Here is a 21271-nt window from a genome sequence, read left to right as displayed (position 1 = left end):
GTCCGATTTATGAAATCTCCAACTTCGCACTGACGATGTTCGCCCAGGAAAGACACTTGCTCGGCGCTTGATTGTCGCCATCTCTGAACGACGAGTGCAAGGCATTGAATTCGCGGAGTTCGACAAGAGCATCTCTAGCAAGAAAAGAAAAGAGTGGAAAAGTCGCATGGATGCCTGGTACAAGGATCCGACGTCGAACGCTAGCCCATTTGTCATAGTTGGTGGGCAGGAAGGTCTGTTATTGCGTAGATTGGAAACTCATTGATTGAGTTCACATAGATGGACCGAGTGAACGTCAAATCGTGGACGAGCTTAAGAAGGCTGAAGTCGAAGAAGCTCGGGCTGGTCATGCACCGCTCTTGGAGGGGACGAAGACTGTGGTTGCATTCATCAAAGCTGGATTACAATTGCAACACATACAGTGAGTGGTGTTTCTCAATTGAAGGTTTGATCTAATTCAAAGTCTGTCTGTTAGACGGAAGATTCAAGCGACTCTTAAGAGCAAGACCTTGACCGCCGACCGTGCGAGCCAAGTTCAAGAGCTCCGAGTGTCTTTTCTCAAACAATTGCGCTCGTTTCAACATCTGCAACTCACCTACATGCCTGGCATTGAAACTCTGCGCGAAGCTGACGATGCGAAACGCGACGTGAACGAGCCCGAATGTCAGCCTGAATATATCAAGTTATATCTTCCCTCCGATCTTACGGCCGAGCAGCGCCGGTCAATTACACTCTCGCGCGTTATCGAAACAGAAGCCAGAGTTCGGTGTGGGCAATGTGCAGATGCCCTCGTAACGCTGCGAACTCGCCTCTATCGAAATGCATATGATATGGTTTCGTGACCGCCATATGGTTGGGCAACGAGCACGTACAAGGTCGGCGACGTTGATGTCGCGATTGGCAGAGGCAATAGCTCGGATCGTGGCAGCTTATCGAGCGAATCAAGCCGCCATCGTTGCTCTAAAAGGACCGGGTTTTGCGCCTGAGTTCAAAAGGCTCAACGACGAGGATATCAATTGTCGGTTTGAAGCTGAGATCGATGCAGCAGCCACGCAGCGGCTTCATGGAGCAGATGGGTCAAGAAAGACACGCAGCGAGCCGAACACCCGCCGAGTTACGAACCGGGTTTCTTGGATTTGGCATGGGTCCAACAAAGGCAGCGAGGTTCATGATTGTAAGTGGGACCCAACATTTCCGCTTTTCTAACTCAACGGTTACATTACAGCAATTCGGGTTGAGTGGTCTAAAAGCTCGCGCTCGTAAGCAGCGATGGGAGGAGGAGGTCGAATTGTTGCGAGAGGAAATGAAGCGAGTCCTGCGGTCGCTCCGATGGACGCAGAATCAGTGGCAGGTTCGTGCTGACAGGCAACGGGACGACGTCAACATGCATGTTGCTGCAGGCCTACGGGCCTATGCATTGCGGCAGGTAGACATTCATCGACGGATGGCCGAGCGCTTCTACTCCGAATGGGGTAGATCCCTTGCAAATGCGGTCCGAGCCGTTGTCAAGGAGGATGAAGGTGTTTTGGATGGTGCATTCGATGGACTTACAGACAATGACATGCAGATTCTCTGAGACGGACATATGAATTGTGTTTGCTTGCTTGTTTGTGTTAACGACTTGGTATCATTGTTGTATCGCTCGCTGTCCTGAATTCTATTCAAGTTTCCAATCACTTGTGCCAGCTGTCGCAAGCGTGACAATCACGAGGGCTTTTGCCGCGAACGAGCAAGAACGACTCGCAGAAGAACCAGCGAGAGTCTTTAACTCGGTGCTGGTCACAGGCTTGGAGGAATTGTCAACATTAGGTGAAGGGAGGGAGTGGCTTAGCCAGTGCTAGTGGAGTTGTTTGTAGCTCCAGCACCGCACCAAGTTTAGGCAGTACTTTAGGACCAATTCAAGGTTGTGTTAAAACTATTTGGGTGACAAACGGCAGAGGATCGGCACAATGACAAGGAATCAATATCAATCACAGGGCCGGCAGGCAGATGGTTGAAATATGTGTGGCTTTGCCAGGCCGCTGGCTGTGCCAGTCTGTTTGAAATCTGATACTGTGGCAACTGCCAGGGCTGATTGAATCAGGCTACAGCCACGGGTGCGATATTCTCCTGGATGTCCAACAAGCGGGGTATCATGATGCAAGCGAATGATCCGTTCACGAAGAGTATCATCTCGAGGCACATAGATCTTATCTCGGTAAAGGATCAGGTCGCCATCTTTTCGCCAATCAGGCAGCGACTTTTCAAGGGCCAATTTGACACTGGTATCTAATCTTCTAGTCGATTTGATCTGACTAAGAAGATCGTCTTCTGGTCCCTCAAAGTGTACTTGAGTCGCTCTGAATAGTTCTGGCTTTAGGAGAATGACGTCCTTGTTATCGTCCTTTCCTTGATCATGATCAGCCCGTCGAGATAGCAGGTCAGCCTTCCGATTAAGCGCTCCGGGTCGATGGTGCAGTGTGAAGTCATATTGTGACAACTCAGTGACCCATCGGGCTTGTCGGCGATTCAGCTTCTGGGGCTTCTTGAAATATTCGAGATTTTGATGATCAGTGAAGATCTCGAACGTCTCCTTAGCACCCATGAGGATGGCACGATATTCTTCCAGCGCGAACATGATGGCGAGCATTTCTTTGTCATAGATTTCGTAATTTCGCTCTGTCTCCGTCAGGCTATGTGACAAGAACCCAACGGGACGCCATACGCCACTCTGTTCTTGACTAAGAATGGCTCCAATTGCACCTTCAGAAGCATCAGCCTCAAGACGGAATTTTCCATCGTCCGTTGGCAGTGCCAGTACTGCATCCTCAGCTATTCGCGACTTCAGTCCATCGAAGGCTTGTTGCTGTTCTGGTCCCCAAGTCCAACCGCCTTTGCCAGTGAGCTTGGTCAAAGGTCGAGCCACTTCGCTGTAGCCTCGAATAAATCGGGTAGAAGTTGGTGAACCCTAAGAAAGCTTGCACATGCTTTACTGTTCTGGGCTGCGGCCATTCCATGACACCTTTGATCTTCACGGGATCCATTTTCATTGAGTTGTGCGAGATAATCACTCCCAGATACTCAATCTCAGTGCGTTCAAATTCACACTTTTCGGGTTTGAGATAGAGTTTGTGCTTCTGGAGAACCTCAAGCACCTGGCGAACAATCTTCCGATGTTCCTCCAGTGAATCCGTAAAAGATAAGAATATCGTCAAGATAGACGACAACGTGTCCTTCATTGATCAGATCACGTAAGATGTCATTCATCATTGTTTGGAATGTTGCCGGCGAATTGGTAAGCCCAAAGAACATGACTAAGGGTTCGAACAGTCCTCGGTTGGTTCGGAAAGCTGCCTTCCACTCGTCTCCCCTCCTTGATGCGCACATTATTATATCCCCAGCGAATGTCAAGCTTTGTGAAGTATCGGGCACCTTGGAGCTTATTGACAAGCTCAGAGATCAAGGGCAGAGGATAACGGTTTTTAATCGTCATCTCGTTTAACTTCCGATAATCTTGCACAGGTCGAAGAGAACCATCTTTTTTCTTGACAAAGAAGAAGGCAGACGCCATCGGTGACTTTGATGGTTGGATGCGTCCGCTCTTTAGGTTTTCTTCCAGGAAATTGTCGAGCTCTCTTTGTTCATCACGAGACAGAGGATAGATTTTGCAATCTACAGCCTTAGAGTCTGGCTTGAGTTCGATTGCATGATCCCATGGACGACGTTCAGGTAGAGAGTCAAATGATTCTTTAGCGAACACTTTGACAAACTCTCGATACTGATTGGGAATCTTCTCCTCGGTCATTCGTTCTTTGTTTCGACCAGCTTCTTCTGCCATTCGCTGTGCTTGGGTCTCCTTCAGTCGGAGATCAACTGCTGGACCAAAGTCCACGAGCAAGATCGACTCTCCTTCTTCCAGATCAGGGTCGGCTTGGAACTCTTCATCACGAGCATTGCATTCAACAGGGCAGCGAGAAAACTTGATCTTTTGGGAGCGCCAGTCAATTTCAGGGTTATGTTTGAGAAGCCAATCGTATCCAATGAAGACATGGGCTTTACCCAGTCCAGTGACAAGGAAGCGTTGCATTTCCCAATGATCTCCAACACCCATGCGTAGTTCGACATAGTGTGTTATTTTGCCATGAGTGTTCTCGGTGCCGTCTGCATTGCGGGCGATAATATGAGAGTCCAGCTCTTTCAACTCAAATCCTTCAGCTTGGGCATATGCTCGGTCAATGCAGGTCGTTGTGCAACCATTGTCAAGCAAAGCCTTTATTGCGCGAACCTTGCCAGTCTCGGGAACCATGAGAGTTATTGGGACCAACATCTCATAGCGTTTACGTTCCCGTTGAAAGTCTTTCAGTTCCTGACTAAGACGATCTGGCTTGGCTCTAGCTTGTCGCGCAGCAGCCTCTTGCATCCGGATAGAGTCTCGAACCCTAGTGTGCGCTGGGACTGGAGGTACAGTCACATCAGCCTCCGCCTCCTCACTTCCTCTCTCAGTCTTTGTTGATGCGGTTTTTTCTCCGCAGGCCTTTTGGAACTCAGTCCACCACTCATCTTTCTCAGCACGCTTTTGTTTCTTTAAGTTATGAAGACGATTCTGATTTTGCAACACATGGATACGACGAGAGTTGTAAAGGAATTCATGTATGTCCTTTCGTAATGAGTCCGAGTCGGTACCATAAAAAGAGTCCGTAGCAGGCATATCGCAAGTCGCATTTAATTTACTAAGAGGGGAATAACGTCCATATTTCGAATCAATAGTTTCGGATCGCTCCGTCTCCTTGGCCAGGAGAGAGGAGCGCTTTAAAAACCCGCCTCGCGCAACTTCTGGATCAACTGCGCTAACGTGCCATCGAACTTGTCACCCTCATCAACTTGAGCCATCAAGGCCCTAACGCTGAGTTTCTTCTGAGGGGGGTCCGGGCAGTTGCGACTAATGTGACCAATTTTGCCACAGTTGAAGCAGCGCAAGGGTTTCCACTTCTGTCGAGCGCGGTCGACATCCATGGCATCGGGATCTTTAGCAGGCGCGGCTGCTTGTGGTACTGGGGCACGTGGGGCGGCGGGCGGAGTACGTTGGAATTGAGGTATGAAACCAAACGTCTGTCCGCGGCGGCCCAAACGCAGCCTGTTCCGAGACAAGTTCGCGTCGATCTGCATCAGACGCTCTTTCCATTCCAAATAGGTTTTGGGCAGGGCAGTGCCTCCCACATAGATAGGACCAGTGATCTCCGTATTGACTAACTCCTCAAGAAGCTGAATCAGGAACGCGTCATATGCACAAGGCTTGGCATTGGGACTATAGCCAGCCTGTTCTGCCAGTAATTCAAAAGACTGGAAGAAGTCGGTCAGCGACATCTTATTTTGACGAGTAGTCGTCAGCTTCAGATGCGCTGCCTGTGCGATGTTCGTATCCTTGAATGAGAGTTCCAGCTCCGCGATGAGATCGTCGAATGTATAGGTGGCCGCAAGCACACCATTCTTAAGGGTTCGCTTTTTCCAATTGCGCACCCAGTCAGCTGCCGTACATGCGGAAGCATCTGCAGATCGAAGGTACGAGATCAAGAACCAAATTCGCTTATGATCCGTATCGAGCGCATCAGCGTAAGCCGCAATATAAGTTGTGACGGAATCGTAGAAATTTTCCCAAAGCGATTTCTCGCCAGAGAAGAGAGGAGGGGGGTTCGCAAGTACGACGCGGGACATGTTGGTTGGTTGTTGGGGTGCGGGTGCAGGTGTTGGTTGGGGTACGGTTGCAGGGGTAGGAGCAATGGCAAGAGTGGCCAAGGCGGAGATTGGGGAAGGAGGAAGAGAGTCGAGGTAAAAGTGGTTGAATGGAGAGGGGATAGGGGAGAGAGAACGGGGTGTAGAATTTCTTGAAGACTCCTCAGAAGGAGCCCCTGACGAGAGGTCAGGGATCAAAGCGCGGAGAGCGCCACAGAGGATGGACCGGAGAGTCCGTTGTCGGGGGTCCAAGAGACCTGTTGCGTGAGAGGAATCCACCGGGGCCTTCTACGACACACCCTGCGCTGGACGAACTAGGGTTCTCCGAAGATTGCCCCTGCGCTCCTTGTAGCAGCTATGACTCTACGAAAGCACCTGGGTTGGGCCAGACGTCTCTCTTGCAAGTACGGCGCGTGTCCTCTCGAGTGGGTCCCTTGGATTGTCGTCTCCGAGTGTACCTAGCCAAGAAGAAAAGAACCTAGAGCAAAAGGACCTAGAGCAGACGACCTAAAGCAGAAGGGAAGAGGCGTGGGAAAGGGATGGGAGGAAAATTGGCAATAGTTTCGGGGTAGGGGAGTGGTTTGGGTAGGTGGTAGGAGGTAGGAAGGTACGAGGGTAAGAGGGTAGTCTTCGAATTATGTCACAAACAACACCAATTCAGAGGATGCCAGTTGGCCAGTGAAGGCAAGCAAGAAGCACCGTGAAAAGATATCGTAAAGATGATGGAATTCGAAGACTGGGGTACAAGACGAAATCTACTCTACTTATATACACTACTACCATATGTTTACCATGCCTAATACGAGAGGCAATGACGTCATACTTTAGCCATGCCTTTACGTGCCGTTTGCCTCATGTCCAACTCCACGCTGTCAATCAACATCAGCATCGACATCTGATGATCCAATCACCATCTTATCGTCCATCTTATCTCCTCCTTGTCTTATCTTATCAACCAGGGCCAAAATAAAAGGTTTAAAAGGCGAAGAAAAAGGGTTTTTGAACCCAGGGTTTGACACTTTTATTTCGTCGTACTTCGCAATCACTGGCAGGTGCTCAAAATGCGTGACACTGTGACGTGACACCGTAACACCGTGACTTTGCCTTGTCGTAACCTTAGCAATATGCCTGCGAACTCATTCTTCCTCAAGTGCACTGGCCATTGAGTCCTCACCAGAATATCCAGTACAAATAGCTTCTGAGCTCTATCATGGAATACCCTGGATCGACAATTGTGGTTCAGTCTGGGTGCCGACCTAGATCCCAGTAAACCCGATCTGAGTCTTGCAACATAACAGTCCTTTCCAGGGCTGCCGTGCTGGTTGATTCTCCATACATATCTTAACAAAGGCAAACCACTTAGTAAGCGGTCCGAACTGCATACAACATACCTCCAGATCTCACATCCGTGATTCAAAAATGTTTAGGTGGGAAACGTTAGTGGAAATATATAAAGTTTTGCAATTAATTTTTTATTGTGTAAAAAACTTTGAGTTTTTCTGCCCAAAAAATGTTGACTTGGCTGGGGAAACGCAGACCCTGACAAAGCTGCGTGACAGATGCGAGAATGAATGTGAAGTTGATTTGTTCGGTGAATTCGAGCCGCGTTATCGTGGTTTTCAAGGAGAGAAAGGCATGAATGTATTCTGTGGTTGGGATGCGGTATAACGGGGTCAGCCCAAAGTGAGTGAGGCCAGGACACATATCGAGGATCTGATTTGTTTGGGCTTCGAATAGCTTCTGATAGGCGCGTGGCACGAAGCAACTCAGATTGAGATGGCGGACAATAAGCCTCAGAGCGCTTGTGTTTTGAAGGGTGCGTGCCAGGGCAGGTACCTGTCCAACCCGCCGCAAAAAAGATATTCTTGTAAAGCATTTCGGTTGCTATCAGATTCCACTGTTTGCATACCAGAGCAAGTGACGTTTTGGCTTCTAAATCAAAGGATTCGAGGGAATCGGGGACTAGCTCCTTGATCCGGTTTAGCATCCACTGTGGAGGCACAACCTCCCGGAAAATCAGTAACAATATTTCGTCCGGCAGGTCTTCAATACGGATTCCTGAGCCGGACCCAGACACTCGTATCAGCGTCAAGTCTTCTTCGTGGCCATAATCTATGAGTTTGTTGGAGAGAAACCGGACCGTTTCTTTGAGTTCCGCATTTTCACGCTCAAGTTGTTTTAATGTGCTTACAAGCGCTGCCCACGCTTCCGCATCCTAATAGTGAGGATAAAACTTGAAGGAAGATTCACAGCAGTCAACTACCTGTGGGTCCTCAACATCCTCCAATACAGGCGTGGTCATGGAGAAGAGGAAAGCGTGATCAATAAAAACGTGCCTGTGGCAGATGATGCTGTCGCGATTATTACGAGTACTTTCGTCTATCAATATCTGTCGTCCGCGTTTCAGAACCTCGATCTTGAGACTAGAGTACACCTATTTTTTTAATGAAATTTGTTGACCTAACCCTAACCCTGGTGATGAATATTGTGATATGAAAATGAAGGCTTTTTGGACTTAGCTGTTTCCGACTTCACTTCTGTTTGCACTTCAAATTCTGTACGAGGTCATGGCTGTACTTTTATGGCTGACATGGCGCCACCCGGACCGTTGATGGGCTTCTTGGCTGCAGCCATCCCCTGGCGGGGGTGGCGGGGAACCCGCTTGCCGCCCACGCTGCTGGTCATCGTTGAGTTCTTGCTTGACGCAAATCCTCAGAGCTTGGCGAGTCCCCTGTTCGGCGTCATCGGGATGGACTGGAACAGCTTCCGGCCATGCGGGTTGCAAGCTGCGGGGGGCAGCAGGCCCACAATTGGCTGTATGTGCAGATCGTGCTTGGTAGTCAGCCAGTGTTCTTTTTTTCCATTGAATTAAGTAGTTATGAATACTTGAAGTACTCTTGTTCTTGCCATTTATTGGCCTCATACCCAAGTGAAGTGATGAGATAAGATAAGCAAGAGTCTAATTACGATCTATGTCTATATGATTCGGGACAGATATGTAAGAGCGTCATGGCATTAGGAGTTCTTGCCAGGCTTCCTGAATTCGACCGATTTGATAGTCTACGATGTGTCAGCAAGATGGCTCAACAAAATTTGATCAGCGCACCGAGGAAAGGACTGGCAGACGTCGCCCGGAAACGTTCGATTGCTTCCACAACGCGTGCGAGGAGAGTTTGTAGCTCTAGATGTTGTCCATGGTACCGAGTGGCCGACATTTCCGACAGTTCGTCCATCAACACCACGACAAGCAAGGCGCCAGACGGTCTACATCCTACTTTCAGATTTCGAATAGAGAAGAAAAACATACATACCCCCATAACTGGGTTGATCGATCCACCGGGAGAACAGTCGTGGTAGCAGTGAGGATATTGAGCAGCATTTGTGCAGCTGTCACACTCTTCCGGCGTGATTCTGGTCTTTCGCGATGGCGATGGAGTTCGATAATCGCGGCGTGAGCGATACTGTGGGCTACGACAAGCGCTCGGCCCATCGTGGCCGTGATATGGGAGAAACTCGTGGGAAGAGGCAGCGATGCGGTAAAATTGGCGAGCATAGCGTCCAAAAAATCGACAGCGGGTTGTGGTGCGGAGGAGCATTGAAGTGCATAAGCGCGTTGCCAGAGAAGAGACGCCTTGGCCAGCAGCGCATGAGTCGAGTTACCGGTGTCCGAAGTTGGAGTCGCGTTGATGAATTTGGTGACAGTGTTACTATATCGCTTCAAGAGTCAAAATGTCCCTAAGTAACATGGGTAAATGCAAAATATCCGGAAACTAAACACGAACGCCTTCATATTGCTCGATCTCGAGCGGCCAGGGTGTGTCGACATTTGCGTTAAGGTCTAAATGAGGACCTTCTTCGAGGGCCACAGCCCAGGTATTGTCCAGGATAACCACCGTCCACCACGCATGGATGCGCTCTCCTTCTTCAACAGCATCGCGAGAAGGAGCGAGCATGTTTGATGGTGACATTGATGTCGGCGAATAGTGTGCAGTCCAGTGCTGAGAGCAAGCGATACACAAGCCGAGGCGTGATATTTGCCCTCGAGGAATCGGCCCAGGCGAAAAAGTAGTAGGTGAGCAGCAATTCCGCTTGAAGGGTATGTAGAACACGATCAGGATGCGGCGAAGAAAGTCCATTCGCAGTCTGTTGCAACGCTCTGGCCAAGAAGACAGGTTCTTGGGCCTGAAGCATTGGCTGGTTAGACAGACGGAGGCCCCAAAGATATGCCGTCGTGAGTAAAGCAGGTAATGGACGTTGTGGGCTCCCAATTGGCTGACGAACAAGTGCACATTGACGGAAGCGTGAACTGTTGAGGAAGAATCCGAACTCAGAGGCTGACAACAGAAATGTGCTGATCCTGGATAATGATTAGCAACTGGTGAATGAGACATAGAATGGCCCACAAATTCTCGACCATGTCCATAGGCGGTTCGGCAGCAGCGGTCCAATTCACTGTAGTGAAATCAGATGTAGGAAAACAAGAAGTAAAACCACAAACAATTAGAAGGGTTTCCAGTTGCATATGGCGTTTGAAGTAAAACACGACCACTTTTATCTGGCTGTCTCTGACGAGTCGGTTGTTGCAGTTCAGAGATGCGTTGTTCGATTTGTGAGATGCTCTCCTCAAGCATTTCCGCTCTCGCACGACGTTGTCCATGAGTATATTCGCAGTTGTCTGGTCGGTTATCGCGTTGACAAGGTCCACAAATCGGACGCGCTCCGTCACATTTCTCGACATTTAGTTCAGAAAAATGCACATTCAGTTGTGTAGACCTACAATTTTGCGTCTTCTACAGTGAAAACACGCTTGGCCGCTGAAGATGGCCTTTCTTCGCGCTGGAGCTGGGTTCTGCGTTAGGCTGCATTCGAGTGGATTGAGATATCGAGCAGGGCTCACTTAGCGCATATATACTGCGCCCATAATTAGCTGAGACTGTCCGTGTTCCACCAGTCGGCGCGGAGAGGCGTGCACGGCGGCCTTGAATGGTGAGCAGTGTAATCGTGAAAGCCAACATTCGTCACTGCACGTGATCGAATTCCGCCTCGGTCATCGACGTCCATCACCGTGATAGCGCATAGCCCTGCTCTTTAACTGCTTCACCTGGCCGCAACTGGGCGGACGACGTCGAGAACTATGTACCTCCCGCAACTTCGCGCTCGTTCGGTGGTGTGAAAAGGTATCCGATGGCTTAGAGTAAACCCAGTCCTTGTTTCTCGCTCAACCGGCTGCAACTTGCAAACGACATGTGTTTGCTGGCCACACCTGCACATATGGTCGGCCTGTTTAGGGAATACCGTGGTCCAGCACTGCTCACGGAGAGGCCTTGACGCTGTTGGCCTACTCATACTCTCTGCCAGCCAGATTCGTCTAGATAATTCTTTAGTATGGACCGCCGTGGCCCGCCAGGGGGATAGCATATTGCTGTGGGCGGAGGCGTTCAACTCAATACAACCATCAAGCTTATCATGTCTGACTGCAACTGGGAGTCTGGGATTTCCGGAATTTCGTCAACCACATATAATCTGATTCATCACTCTCGACAGAAAACCGTGCCTACTATTAGAAACCCAACCTCGCGATAGACGTTCAGCCATATGAAATCGTCTTGCCTGCCTCATCCTGAAAACTGTTCAGCATCTGACACGTTTCCAAGCCCTTAGAGCCGCAACAACGCTGGTTCAGTTTAGACTGAAGTGACAGCCTGAAAATTCGACTTGCTCGGTATAATCCCAAACTGAGTCTGACGATGCGAGCAGCGCTCGGGGCCCAGAGTCATAACTGACATTGTTTATTGTTGGCGAAAACCCACTTCTGGCCTCTGACTAAATGCTCTACAAAGCAAGACCTGGCTTGTCAATAATCGTAAACCTCTAATGCATGCAAACCCAGAGTGCAAAAACAGTCCGCCGGTATCTGGGCCATAGCATACACACTCACCAACCTTTGTGCCGCGGAAAAGAAATTGACTCATGCGCTGGTGACAGAAAGTTGAAATCACGGACTGACTTGAGCAAAAAGTTGAAATCACGGACTGACTTGAGCCGCTCAGGATGGATTCCGGCCATGAACAACGACTGCTTGGTTGAGTCGAAGACCAGATAATTTCCAAAACACGTGCGTTGCCATAGCTTTGACGTGATTCCCAATACTAGTTGAAATTATTGTACCACCCTCTCGCGTTAACCTGGCTCGTCCCTCTGCACAGTGCAAACTAGCTCAGCCACAAGACGTCTGAACCCCAATCTTTGGGGTCCGACGTCACCGATCTGATCTGATCTGATTGCCAAAGCGTGAGCGGAGACGGCAACCGCCGTCCGGTCAAAAAAGTCTCACCATCCCAACTCGTTACACAACCACCACCGCGCATAATACTCGCCAACCCCCCGCTGTCGCTACCCCACCGGGTAGCTGGATTGAAACGTCACCTATTCGGAAAGGAAGGAAGGAAGGGACCTTGAGGGAATCACTGTCAGGAACTGAGGAACAGAAGGACTGACAGCCCACGCACAAAAATTCACCGGGGACTAGAGCAGCAGCCTCGTGTGGGCCACGCGTTGATTCGGTATGGCTGAAATCTCGATGGAGGGTGAGTAGTATACTATTTACTTGGTTGGTTTTGTGCTTACTGTCGCCAGGCTCACCCGGGCCCTCGCCGTACAAGGGACAACGCTATACCCACCGTCACACACAGAGTCTGGGGCTGCTTTCGCCTGTGCCAAGCCGAGACAGCTTGCTTGACTTGACCACCCCATCGTCGCCGTCGCCGCTGAGGAGCCCCACACCATTGAAGAGGAGCGCGACACCCAGTCGCGTGACCACGCCCGTTGCAGTTGTCTCCCCCGTCGTTCACCAGCCTCTGCCACGGCCCCAGCCACACACACCCTCTCGCTCAGAGCAACTCCTTCGTGACGCCCTTAGACGTGGGTCAATGTCTGCCCCACGCCCAGCCTCTCGCCAGTCCCAGACTTCAGTCGTCGTTGCCACACCCGAGAAGCGTTATTACGGCGGTGATGCAGAATTCGCGTCGTCTTCATCATCGCTGTCGTCGTCAACAAGGTCTCATCACCAACACCGCCCACGCACCATGTCGGTCACGCGTGCCCAGTTCGAGGGAGAGCGTGACCCAGCCCATGAGGCACTGCGAGCGCGTCTGGAGAGGATGTTGGCTTTGTCTTCCAGCCCAGTGAGCGGGTCTAGCTCGAGGAGGGGCAGTATGAGTGGCAGCGAGAAACGCGCTAGTACGCAGTCGGCTGGTCAACAACAAGACAGTGAAGCACAGTTGGAGTGGAATGCGCTAATCAGGGCAAATACGGAGCGTAGTGAGCGGGAACGATTGTGGAGAAATGGCGTTAACGTTGACCTGGTGGGTGTCATTGTTCTCTCGTATTCAAAGAACCTGATATAACATACAAAAACAGAACGAGGATGAGGTAGTAATGCCGCTGCCATTGGCAATGACTCCTCGGCCAACCGCAAGACCTGCCCAAGTCGGGAGCCCACGTACACCAGCCTCGTCTGAAGAGAGAGAGGTGGTCAGTCCAACAAGAAGGCGACCGTCTCTGCAGAACGTGAGTTATATTATTGTTTGCTTTATTTTTATGCTCTGTTCCTGGCTTCTGGTGTCTCTGGTATCCTTCGACTCCACAGGCCATTGCTTGCCTTGTTATGTGCTCTACGCTATCGCTCTATAGCAGCAATCCCCCCTTTTCTTCAGCTCCCCAATTCTCTTCTTCCTTTGCGCTTTTTGGTCTTGGCTTGTTTTCTCGAAGCAGAAAGCATGCGAAACCTCGGAGATTCGCGGACGTCGGCCTACGGGGATTGTTGTCTATGGCCCGGGCTGGGCCGGGAGCCTTCTTTTTCTGTCTTCTTAGCGTGTGCGCCAGAAAGTCGAGATGTCCCGATATTATTGGTATCGATACGGGTGATCTTCTCGGATGGGCTTTGCTTGGGGTCGATGCGCTGTTGTTCAACTCTACGCTACCCTGTGCTAGCGGTTTGTGGCGGCACGCCCAGAGAAAGACGCCGTTTTCACGTTCTTTTTTCTTCGCTCCGGTAGCTCCGTGCTACGCCGCGACTAGTCCTAATAATGAAAAGGTCCCGCGAAACCTTATTCTTATTTCCCTTCTTGATCTTCAGATCTTCTCTTTTACTTGGGATGGGAAAGCATGGACACGGACACGGGCGGGTTTCTCCTCGGTCCTCCTTCGCCCGTCTTACTCGTTGGTCGCTGTTTCTTTGACTAGCGGATGGGGTCGTACGATACATTCGGATTTCATGTCCGCGCCGCACTTTTCCCGGGACAGCCATCTGATGGCTGATGGCTCGCGGGTTAATACGAGTCTTGCATGACGCGGGGAAGCTGTCATGTTTTCTGGGGACTTTAGTGCCGCGCGGTTGCCGCGCGTCTTTCTTTGGGAGGATTCACACCGTACCTTGCTCTTTGCTTTCGCTCTACTCGCTCGCAACTGCAGCTGAACTGTTTTGTTGTAGTACACTGGGATCGCTACTATGTCGTCGCCTGTCCGAAGACACCCGAGCCCGCTTCCTCAATCGCCACATTCACGTTCACACTCGCCACATATCCAGACACGCTCACAGTCACCATATCGATTACACACGCCTAGCAACGCTGCCCACTCGCCCTATTCGCCTTCGCCCTATTCGCCGACCACCCACTCACCACATTTACCCACACAGCGACCCAAGACGCCCATAAGACACAACGCCGACGAGGACCGGCCCATAAGCCCAAGTGCCATAAGCCTCGCCAGGAGGCATACATCGCCTGCAGTGCCTGCTAGCCCTGTGAGGAACACCTTCGCGTACGGTAACGTGCAGGCTGAATCCCCGCGAACGCCGTCACGTGCAGGCTCAACAATGCCCGGGAGCCCGTCGATGCGTGCACGGGCGCAGACGGAGCCGGTGCCGGCGTCGCCTGGTCCCATCCCAACAAATCCCATGTCGCTATTGCTCGAGAGGGAGGCAAATGTGGATGGAGAGAGGAGACAGAGAAGGCACGTGAGGAAGAGCAGTGCATATGCAGCGTTGGCTGCGTTAAGCGTTGCTGCTACCAATGGAAGCGTAGGGGGGCATGCGGGGTATGGAGGAGCACATCCAGCCTATCCAGGACTGGGAGTTGGGAGGCCACAGGGTAACATGAAGGAGCCTAGTACCCCAGGGAGCACGCCACCATTGACTGGAGATGTCGATGCTGATGCTGATGGTGACGAAGAAGACGACATATCTGAAGATGAACGATCGCAACCGAGGAGGCTAGGGAGAAGTCAGAGCCAGCGCCAACGCCGACAGCGCAAAATACTGCTAACGCCGCCTTCGACGCCCCCGAGCGAGGATTCAGCATCGATGTTGTCGCTTCGTCACTCACATGATGATTTGTGTGCCCCTCAAATGGCGACCGCCACGTTTAATGCACGTAAGGCGTCGGCACAGTGTCGCCAGCTTGAGGGTTATGTCAGCTTTGCTGCGGTCGAGGGGCTCGGGGAGCCGCCTAGTCCCACGCGGGATGGTAAGTCCACAATTTTTTTTTTTGATATTGAGTTGACTTCCCATAGATGATGCGGATGCAGCTGAACGCAGACGGTCTGGCAAACGCGGGAGTCTCGGCGCTGGCATCGTCGGACTCTGGCGCGGGACGTTCTGGTGATCGCATCCTGCCTCGTTTTCTTCTCTTTCTGGGTTATTTTTTCTTTTCACTTTCGCCGAATAAAGAACGGGCTTTTGTTTCTAATCCAAACACTAATTTCTTCCTCCTGTTTGCTGTGTTGTGTTGTATTGCTCTCGACCATAGAATATGCCCCATCTTTTTGCCCCCCCCTTTGCTGTACATACGTGTTTTCATTCTTTCCTTCTTCTTCTATTCTGCTGTAGCCAATACCTGGGTGTGGGTGAGTCGTTTTTTTCTACCCCGAGTTTTTCGACAAGCTAACGCTCTACTATAGGTTGCCGAACAGAACCGCGAGTGACGGGATATGATGCTACACGAATCGACTCGACTCGTCAAGTGAACCAACGCAAACAACGGGGACCTTGAAGTGCCCGTGCTGATTGGCTCCGTTCCAACGGCACGGAGTTGGCTGGACGGAGACGTCGCATTACCCGTCCATCGTCATCCCCACCGTCATTGCTCTCTCAAGAAGCTAGCCAGACGTATTGTTTGAGGAAGACGCTGCCGCCCATCGAATCCCTCCCGCGTCAGGTGAGGACTTGCGTCCTTTTCTCGAAGTGTGTCTGAATGATGCACATACAGGCTCGATGACAGAGAGACTGCGAATACCCACGAAACCAACTCTGTTTGCGGCTCTGGTGATCATAACGCTACCGCGTGTGGATTCTTAAGCGTCAGGTGCGCGTTTTTGTTGAGGCATATTTATAGCGCGTTTCTGACGAGGCGTGCTAGATCCAGCGTGCTGAATGGGCTAGACCTGTGTTGCCGAGCAAACTGAACTCAACGCCAGATTCAGAAATCTGGGACGAATGGTGACAGCGGACGGAGCTCGGTAGTCCGTCGAAAAGTCAACGCTTGAAATGCTCATGCCCATACCCCTGTTCATGCCAAGTTGCCATTCAGCGTCATCATCTGCACACGGTTCGAACTGCCGGGAGCGTGGCAGTAACTCAAACTGTGTTCTGCGCCACGAAGTCGGGGGGGGCATCAGAACGAGGCTGGTTATGCGACGATGACGGACACTCGCCCGACCTGTTCAAGATCCGGGAACCGACAACCCAACAAACACTACCATATGATCCTTCTAATCAAACAACAGAAGATACTTACACTCGTTTCGTTTTTTTTTCGTATACATACCATAGACGGGTTTTCGGGAGGAAGAAGTAGAAACAGACAAATGTACAGTATAGTTGTCCAAGAAAGAAAAACACTTTGCGTGGTACAGTTCATTGACGACACTTTATCTACGCTTCCTTTGCTTGTTCTTCGTCGTCTCCGTCCCAACTGCCTTCTTCTCCCCATCAACCTTGCGAGCCTCCCCATCCGCCTTGCGTGAAGTGCCCGTTGTCGCGCGCTGGCAAGATATGATCAGCAGCTGATGGTCCGACAAATAAACATACCTGACGGCGCGCTGGTCGACTGGAATTGGCGTCAGCGTTCGGAGTGCGCGTCCGCTTGCCGAGTGTCACAGGCGGCTTCTTGTCGTCCTCGGAGTCTTCACTAATGTCGTCGTCGCTGTTCTGGGCATTGATGGCAGAGATGCTTTGCAAGGGAGGCGGCTTAACGTCCTTTTTCGGCGGCGCCTCCTTGCCCTTGGTGGGATTGAGTATCAGAGAGCATAAAAGCAGAAGACAAACATCTTCAGCCTGTGTGAGTGGACTGGAAGACGACACCCATACATTCAGGTCGATCATCGACTTCCCTTTCGGCGCGCCGTCGCTCTCTTTACCGCGTTCCTTCAAAAGACGTGCAAGCGTCGAACGCAACTCGTCGATCTGGGTCTGTTGCGAATTAATCATGTTCTCGCGCTATTCTTCCCGTTAAGGTTTTGGGCGTAAAGTGAACTAAAAGAACTCACTCTCCGGAGTTCGTTCTCCTTCGTGACCATTTCTTGCTCGTGGGCGGAATTCGACAACTGCATCAAAGAGTTGACAAACGTCTTCTCCGAATCACTCTGAGAAAAGCTCATGAGGCGAACATTTCACACAAATCCAAAGTACCCACCAAATCCCCGACTTCGTATCGCTTCTGCAGTGTCCTCCCCCGGCTTTGAAGCTTCGAGTTCTCCATCTCTAGTTCCTCCATCCGTGCCTGGAGAACGATCGCCTCTCCATTCGGACTTGCGGAAGCAGCATCACGCAATCGTTGCTTCATCTCTTGTGCCTCCTTCCGTGCCGTTTCGACTTGTTGCTCCAACTGTGCGGCAACTACCTTGGCCTCCGCGGTCTCTTTCTCAGCCAACTGCGTTTTGTGCTCTTGTGCTTCGACGAGTTTGGCGTGCATGTCCTTTTGCTCGGCAATTTTGGCTTCATAGTCGACTGTCGCAGCAACAAACCCAGCCCGTTGGATGGCAGCGTCTTCAGTGACTTGGTTAAAGCTTGCTTGAAGACCAGCTTTCTGTTCGCGGAGCACCGCAATCTCGGTGTTGCATTTTCCAATTGTCGATTCAAGCTCAGCCTTGACGCCTCTCAGATAAACAGAGCAATATTAGGAAGATGCTCACCGCATGACTTTTCTCGGCCACAAGTAAACGCTCCTGCAGAACAATTAAAGTATGTTCATTAAGAGAAGAGAAACTTACTTGGAGATCCCCACTCTGCTCTTTGGAGAGTTTCAAGGTGATGGATTGAGCCTCGAAGCGCTCTTGGAGTATCGCGACATTCATATGAGCCTTTCTTAAGCTAGAGTGGATATAAGCGACTGATCGGAGCAAGTGGATGGAAACTCACTCCTCCTCTTTAACTAAGGTATCTGCACTCAGAGTGTTGACCCGCTCGGTCAATTGGGAAACCTTCTCTTGCAGCAACGACTCGCGTAAATTTGCGGCAGCCACCATTTCAACCCTGGAGAACGTTGACATGCATAGAGGTTTATATTAATGTGAACGTACGCTGATTGAGTTCCCGCTTTGGAATCATGGAGCTCTCCTCGTATGCATTGTACTTGTTCGTTAGCCTGATCCAGTTCCCTCTTCAGCTGAGTTGCCTGTGCAGCTTGTTGGACGTGTTGTAATTCCAGTTGGCGAGCCCGATCGGCAGCTAGCTCAAGTTTTGCCGTCGTCCTAATAAAGAAGTCAATTACCTTGTCATTCAGGACCCAGAGACTGACTGTCGATGCAAGTCCTCGGTTGACACCAATTTGGAGCAACTGTCCGTCAATTGGGACTTGAACGAAACAAGCCTTTCGGAGGTTAGAAAAGGACAAGTGTAAAGAGATTCCCGTACTCGTCCTTGACAAGAGATAGTTCTTGCTCTAACAATGTGATATGGCTCAGATGCTCCTTGACTTTGCCTTGCAGCACGTCATTTCTGCAGAAGAATGGGACCAAGCAACACAACAACAACAATTTGAGAACATACCCTTCCTTGAGAGTTCCCGCCTCGACTTCAACAGCTCTTAAAGTAGAAATTATTTCAGTCTGTTCTTGCACTAAACGCTCCAAGGAAGCTTTCCTGGATATCCATGTTATGAGCATATCACATTAACTCAATGTGCATTGCCTACTCGGCTTGCAAGCGGTTCGTGTCGGAAACTGCCTCTTCAAGTGTCGCATTTCTCGACCTTTCTTCTTGCAATTGGTACTCCAGCTCGAGTTTCCTGGGAAGGATTGGTAGGACATCCCAATAAACGAACTGGCCAACCTTTCATTCAATAGTGCCACTTTATCATTGAGATTGTCTAACTCGATTTCTCTGGTCTTTCGGTTGTTCATAGTCTCCAGGAGCCTGGAGCCAGTCAGTGTGCAGGTTGAGTCGGAGATGATGAAATATATATACTTTTCATTGCTATCCTTCAAACGAGACTCCAATGTTAATTTTTCTTCGAACCATCGAGCGCCTTCTTCGGTTTGTTTGGTCGTCGCGGAAGTAAGCTCCTCCAGCCGAGCCTCTGTTCAAGGGCGATTGGTTATCAAGTTTTGAAAAAGAAGAAGGTGCATACCAACACGCTCAATTTTGCCCTCTCTTTTCTGCTCTAAATCCAGAATCCGTTCCTTGGCTTCAACAAACTGGGCACTTAGGAGGTGGAGCTTGTCGCGTAGCATATCGTTCACTTGCTGGGCTATGCAGTGTCAATCAGAGGTCTCAATGAAGAAGGCTTCGAACAGCTTATAAGATCCTGTTGGAGTTCATCAATTAGCGCTCGCGTTTCCGTTGAACGGCTGATATCGTCTGCGGCCTCGATTCCTGTTGAAGGTCAGTAACATGGCGATCAAGCAGAGGGTCCTCTACCTCTTAGATTCTCTGCGACATTATTTCGGATGGTGTTGAGTTCGAGGGAAAGGTTTTGGAGTGACGCCTGAGAAGCATCGTACTGGGTCTTGAGTTCTTTGACATACGTTTGCAATTCGTTGTAGCTAGACAGCAGGCATAAAGAGGAGTAAACAGGGCTATTCGTGGACGCAACTTATTCGTTAAACTCTCAACACCGCTTTTTGCAGCCGTTCGCAACTGGTTAGTTTGGATAGACAGCTCTTGGAACCTTCTTTCTAAGTCGTTTGACTGAGCTTTCGCCATACGCAACTCTTCTTCTGCTTGAGCTCTTCGCGTGGCTTCCCGATCTTCTAGCTCATTGATTCGACGCTTGAGGGTGTGTTCCGAGGCTTCACTTGCAGCAAGCTGAGAAGATAGACGAGATTCAAGTTCGGTATTGATTCGAAGCTAGAGGTTTTGATGGCATATATGTGGATAGATGTCCGCGGCTCTTTATTGCGACGCACTTGTTCGGTAAGTTTAGCCTTGATTTGTTTGCTATCCCGTAGTCGTGCCAGCAGTTGGGAGACGTCGTCATCCTCAGTGTTGAGTTCTTGTTCTAAGGCAAAGGACGGTGAACGAGATGGAGGGAGCTTCTGGGGGTTGTGGGGCTGAAGATGGGCAAGTTCCGATACATGTCGAGAGGCTGGGTTTGGAGAAGAGTAACGTGGTGTAACTAAACTGCGTGAGGATTTGGAATGAGGGTCAAGGCAGATAAATCATACAATGCTGGTCCTCAGGCACCGCATTCCCCATCGTAAATGCTCTGACTTTACTTGTTTGCGTTTTTCCCTGTGGCTGAGGTATGGCTTGACGATTTGCAGAGAACATGATGGCATCGTGGGGTTCTTGTTTGAAATTATGTGTGTCGAGCGCATGTCGGGAGCCAGGGCCATGCGCTATATGAGAAGGGGGAGCTAAGCGGTTTTCGGTTTGGTTTCTACTTTGGGTGTGAATAGAGGCGAAGGGCTTTCGCGGGTTGCTAGGCTTTTGCAGCATTGAAAAGGGAGGGTTTGAAGGCATTGGAGCTGCATTGCGGAGAGCCTTGTAATCAAATCCATTTGGGTCCATGACAACTCGGGGCAAGAGGCGCAGAGTCTGAAAAAGGCAAGTCGTGATATTCAAAACACATCCTTTACAGGCAGACACGAGCAAGTACTAGTAGTAATACATGTAGCAGAACTTCATAGAGGATGCCATGTGAGTATACCAAGAAGAACGAAAAGAGGTTTTTTAAACGTTAGGTCATCCTGAGCCACTGTCAGAGTCAGGGTCGTCGAAATACGACTCGTCTTCGGGATCTTCATCTGGAGTAGGATGTTCGTTGACGAACGAGTCCATCTTTCCTAGAACAAGGGCATCCGAGACTGAATCATGGCCTAGATGCTGCCTACCCTCAGTACCACAAACATCGAGCAATTGAAAGTATACCCACCTCTAGCCATTGCCCCATATCATATACAACGATCTTGCATTTGTGACACGGGTATTTGGGCTTGCTTTGGAAGATGGTCTGAGGGCCATGAGTTTGGGAACGAACTCAGGCTGAGCATACACACCAACAGCGAAAAGCGCTTGTTTGAACTCATTGCAAGGACAGGAGGGGGGGCGGGGAATCCTATG

General features: G+C 50.4%; 4 protein-coding genes across 4 annotated transcripts; 3 read left to right on the top strand and 1 right to left on the bottom strand.

Moving 5' to 3' along the window:
* Window positions 1-166: 166 nt before the first annotated feature.
* On the top strand, window positions 167-842 carry MIND_00098700 (CxC2 domain-containing protein; the record flags this gene model as incomplete). The annotated part of the gene is made up of 3 exons (XM_037357938.1): window positions 167-233; window positions 280-421; window positions 476-842. 3 exons carry the CDS (start codon window positions 167-169, stop codon window positions 840-842), a joined length of 576 nt encoding a protein of 191 aa, XP_037225848.1.
* A 197-nt stretch (window positions 843-1039) lies between these two features.
* Window positions 1040-1576, top strand: MIND_00098600 (CxC2 domain-containing protein; the record flags this gene model as incomplete). Its single annotated transcript, XM_037357937.1, has 2 exons — window positions 1040-1174; window positions 1226-1576. 2 exons carry the CDS (start codon window positions 1040-1042, stop codon window positions 1574-1576), a joined length of 486 nt encoding a protein of 161 aa, XP_037225847.1.
* A 10698-nt stretch (window positions 1577-12274) lies between these two features.
* MIND_00098400 (uncharacterized protein) lies at window positions 12275-15374 on the top strand (the record flags this gene model as incomplete). Its single annotated transcript, XM_037357936.1, has 5 exons — window positions 12275-12296; window positions 12346-13073; window positions 13129-13278; window positions 14201-15236; window positions 15283-15374. 5 exons carry the CDS (start codon window positions 12275-12277, stop codon window positions 15372-15374), a joined length of 2028 nt encoding a protein of 675 aa, XP_037225846.1.
* Window positions 15375-16638: 1264 nt separating this feature from the next.
* On the bottom strand, window positions 16639-20719 carry MIND_00098300 (uncharacterized protein; the record flags this gene model as incomplete). Its single annotated transcript, XM_037357935.1, has 20 exons — window positions 16639-16752; window positions 16799-16990; window positions 17036-17206; window positions 17257-17352; window positions 17403-17855; window positions 17902-17934; window positions 17980-18079; window positions 18128-18241; window positions 18289-18459; window positions 18507-18578; window positions 18623-18850; window positions 18903-18995; window positions 19040-19123; window positions 19175-19286; window positions 19338-19457; window positions 19502-19582; window positions 19628-19752; window positions 19803-20056; window positions 20116-20324; window positions 20374-20719. 20 exons carry the CDS (start codon window positions 20717-20719, stop codon window positions 16639-16641), a joined length of 3168 nt encoding a protein of 1055 aa, XP_037225845.1.
* Window positions 20720-21271: the final 552 nt, after the last annotated feature.

Source organism: Mycena indigotica (genome assembly GCF_014461135.1).
Source record: "Mycena indigotica strain 171206Taipei chromosome Unknown Mind.scaff0001, whole genome shotgun sequence".
In the NCBI taxonomy this organism is placed as follows: domain Eukaryota; kingdom Fungi; phylum Basidiomycota; class Agaricomycetes; order Agaricales; family Mycenaceae; genus Mycena; species Mycena indigotica.
Note: the sequence above shows the minus strand (reverse complement) of the source record. Positions and strands in the feature narration are given on the sequence as shown.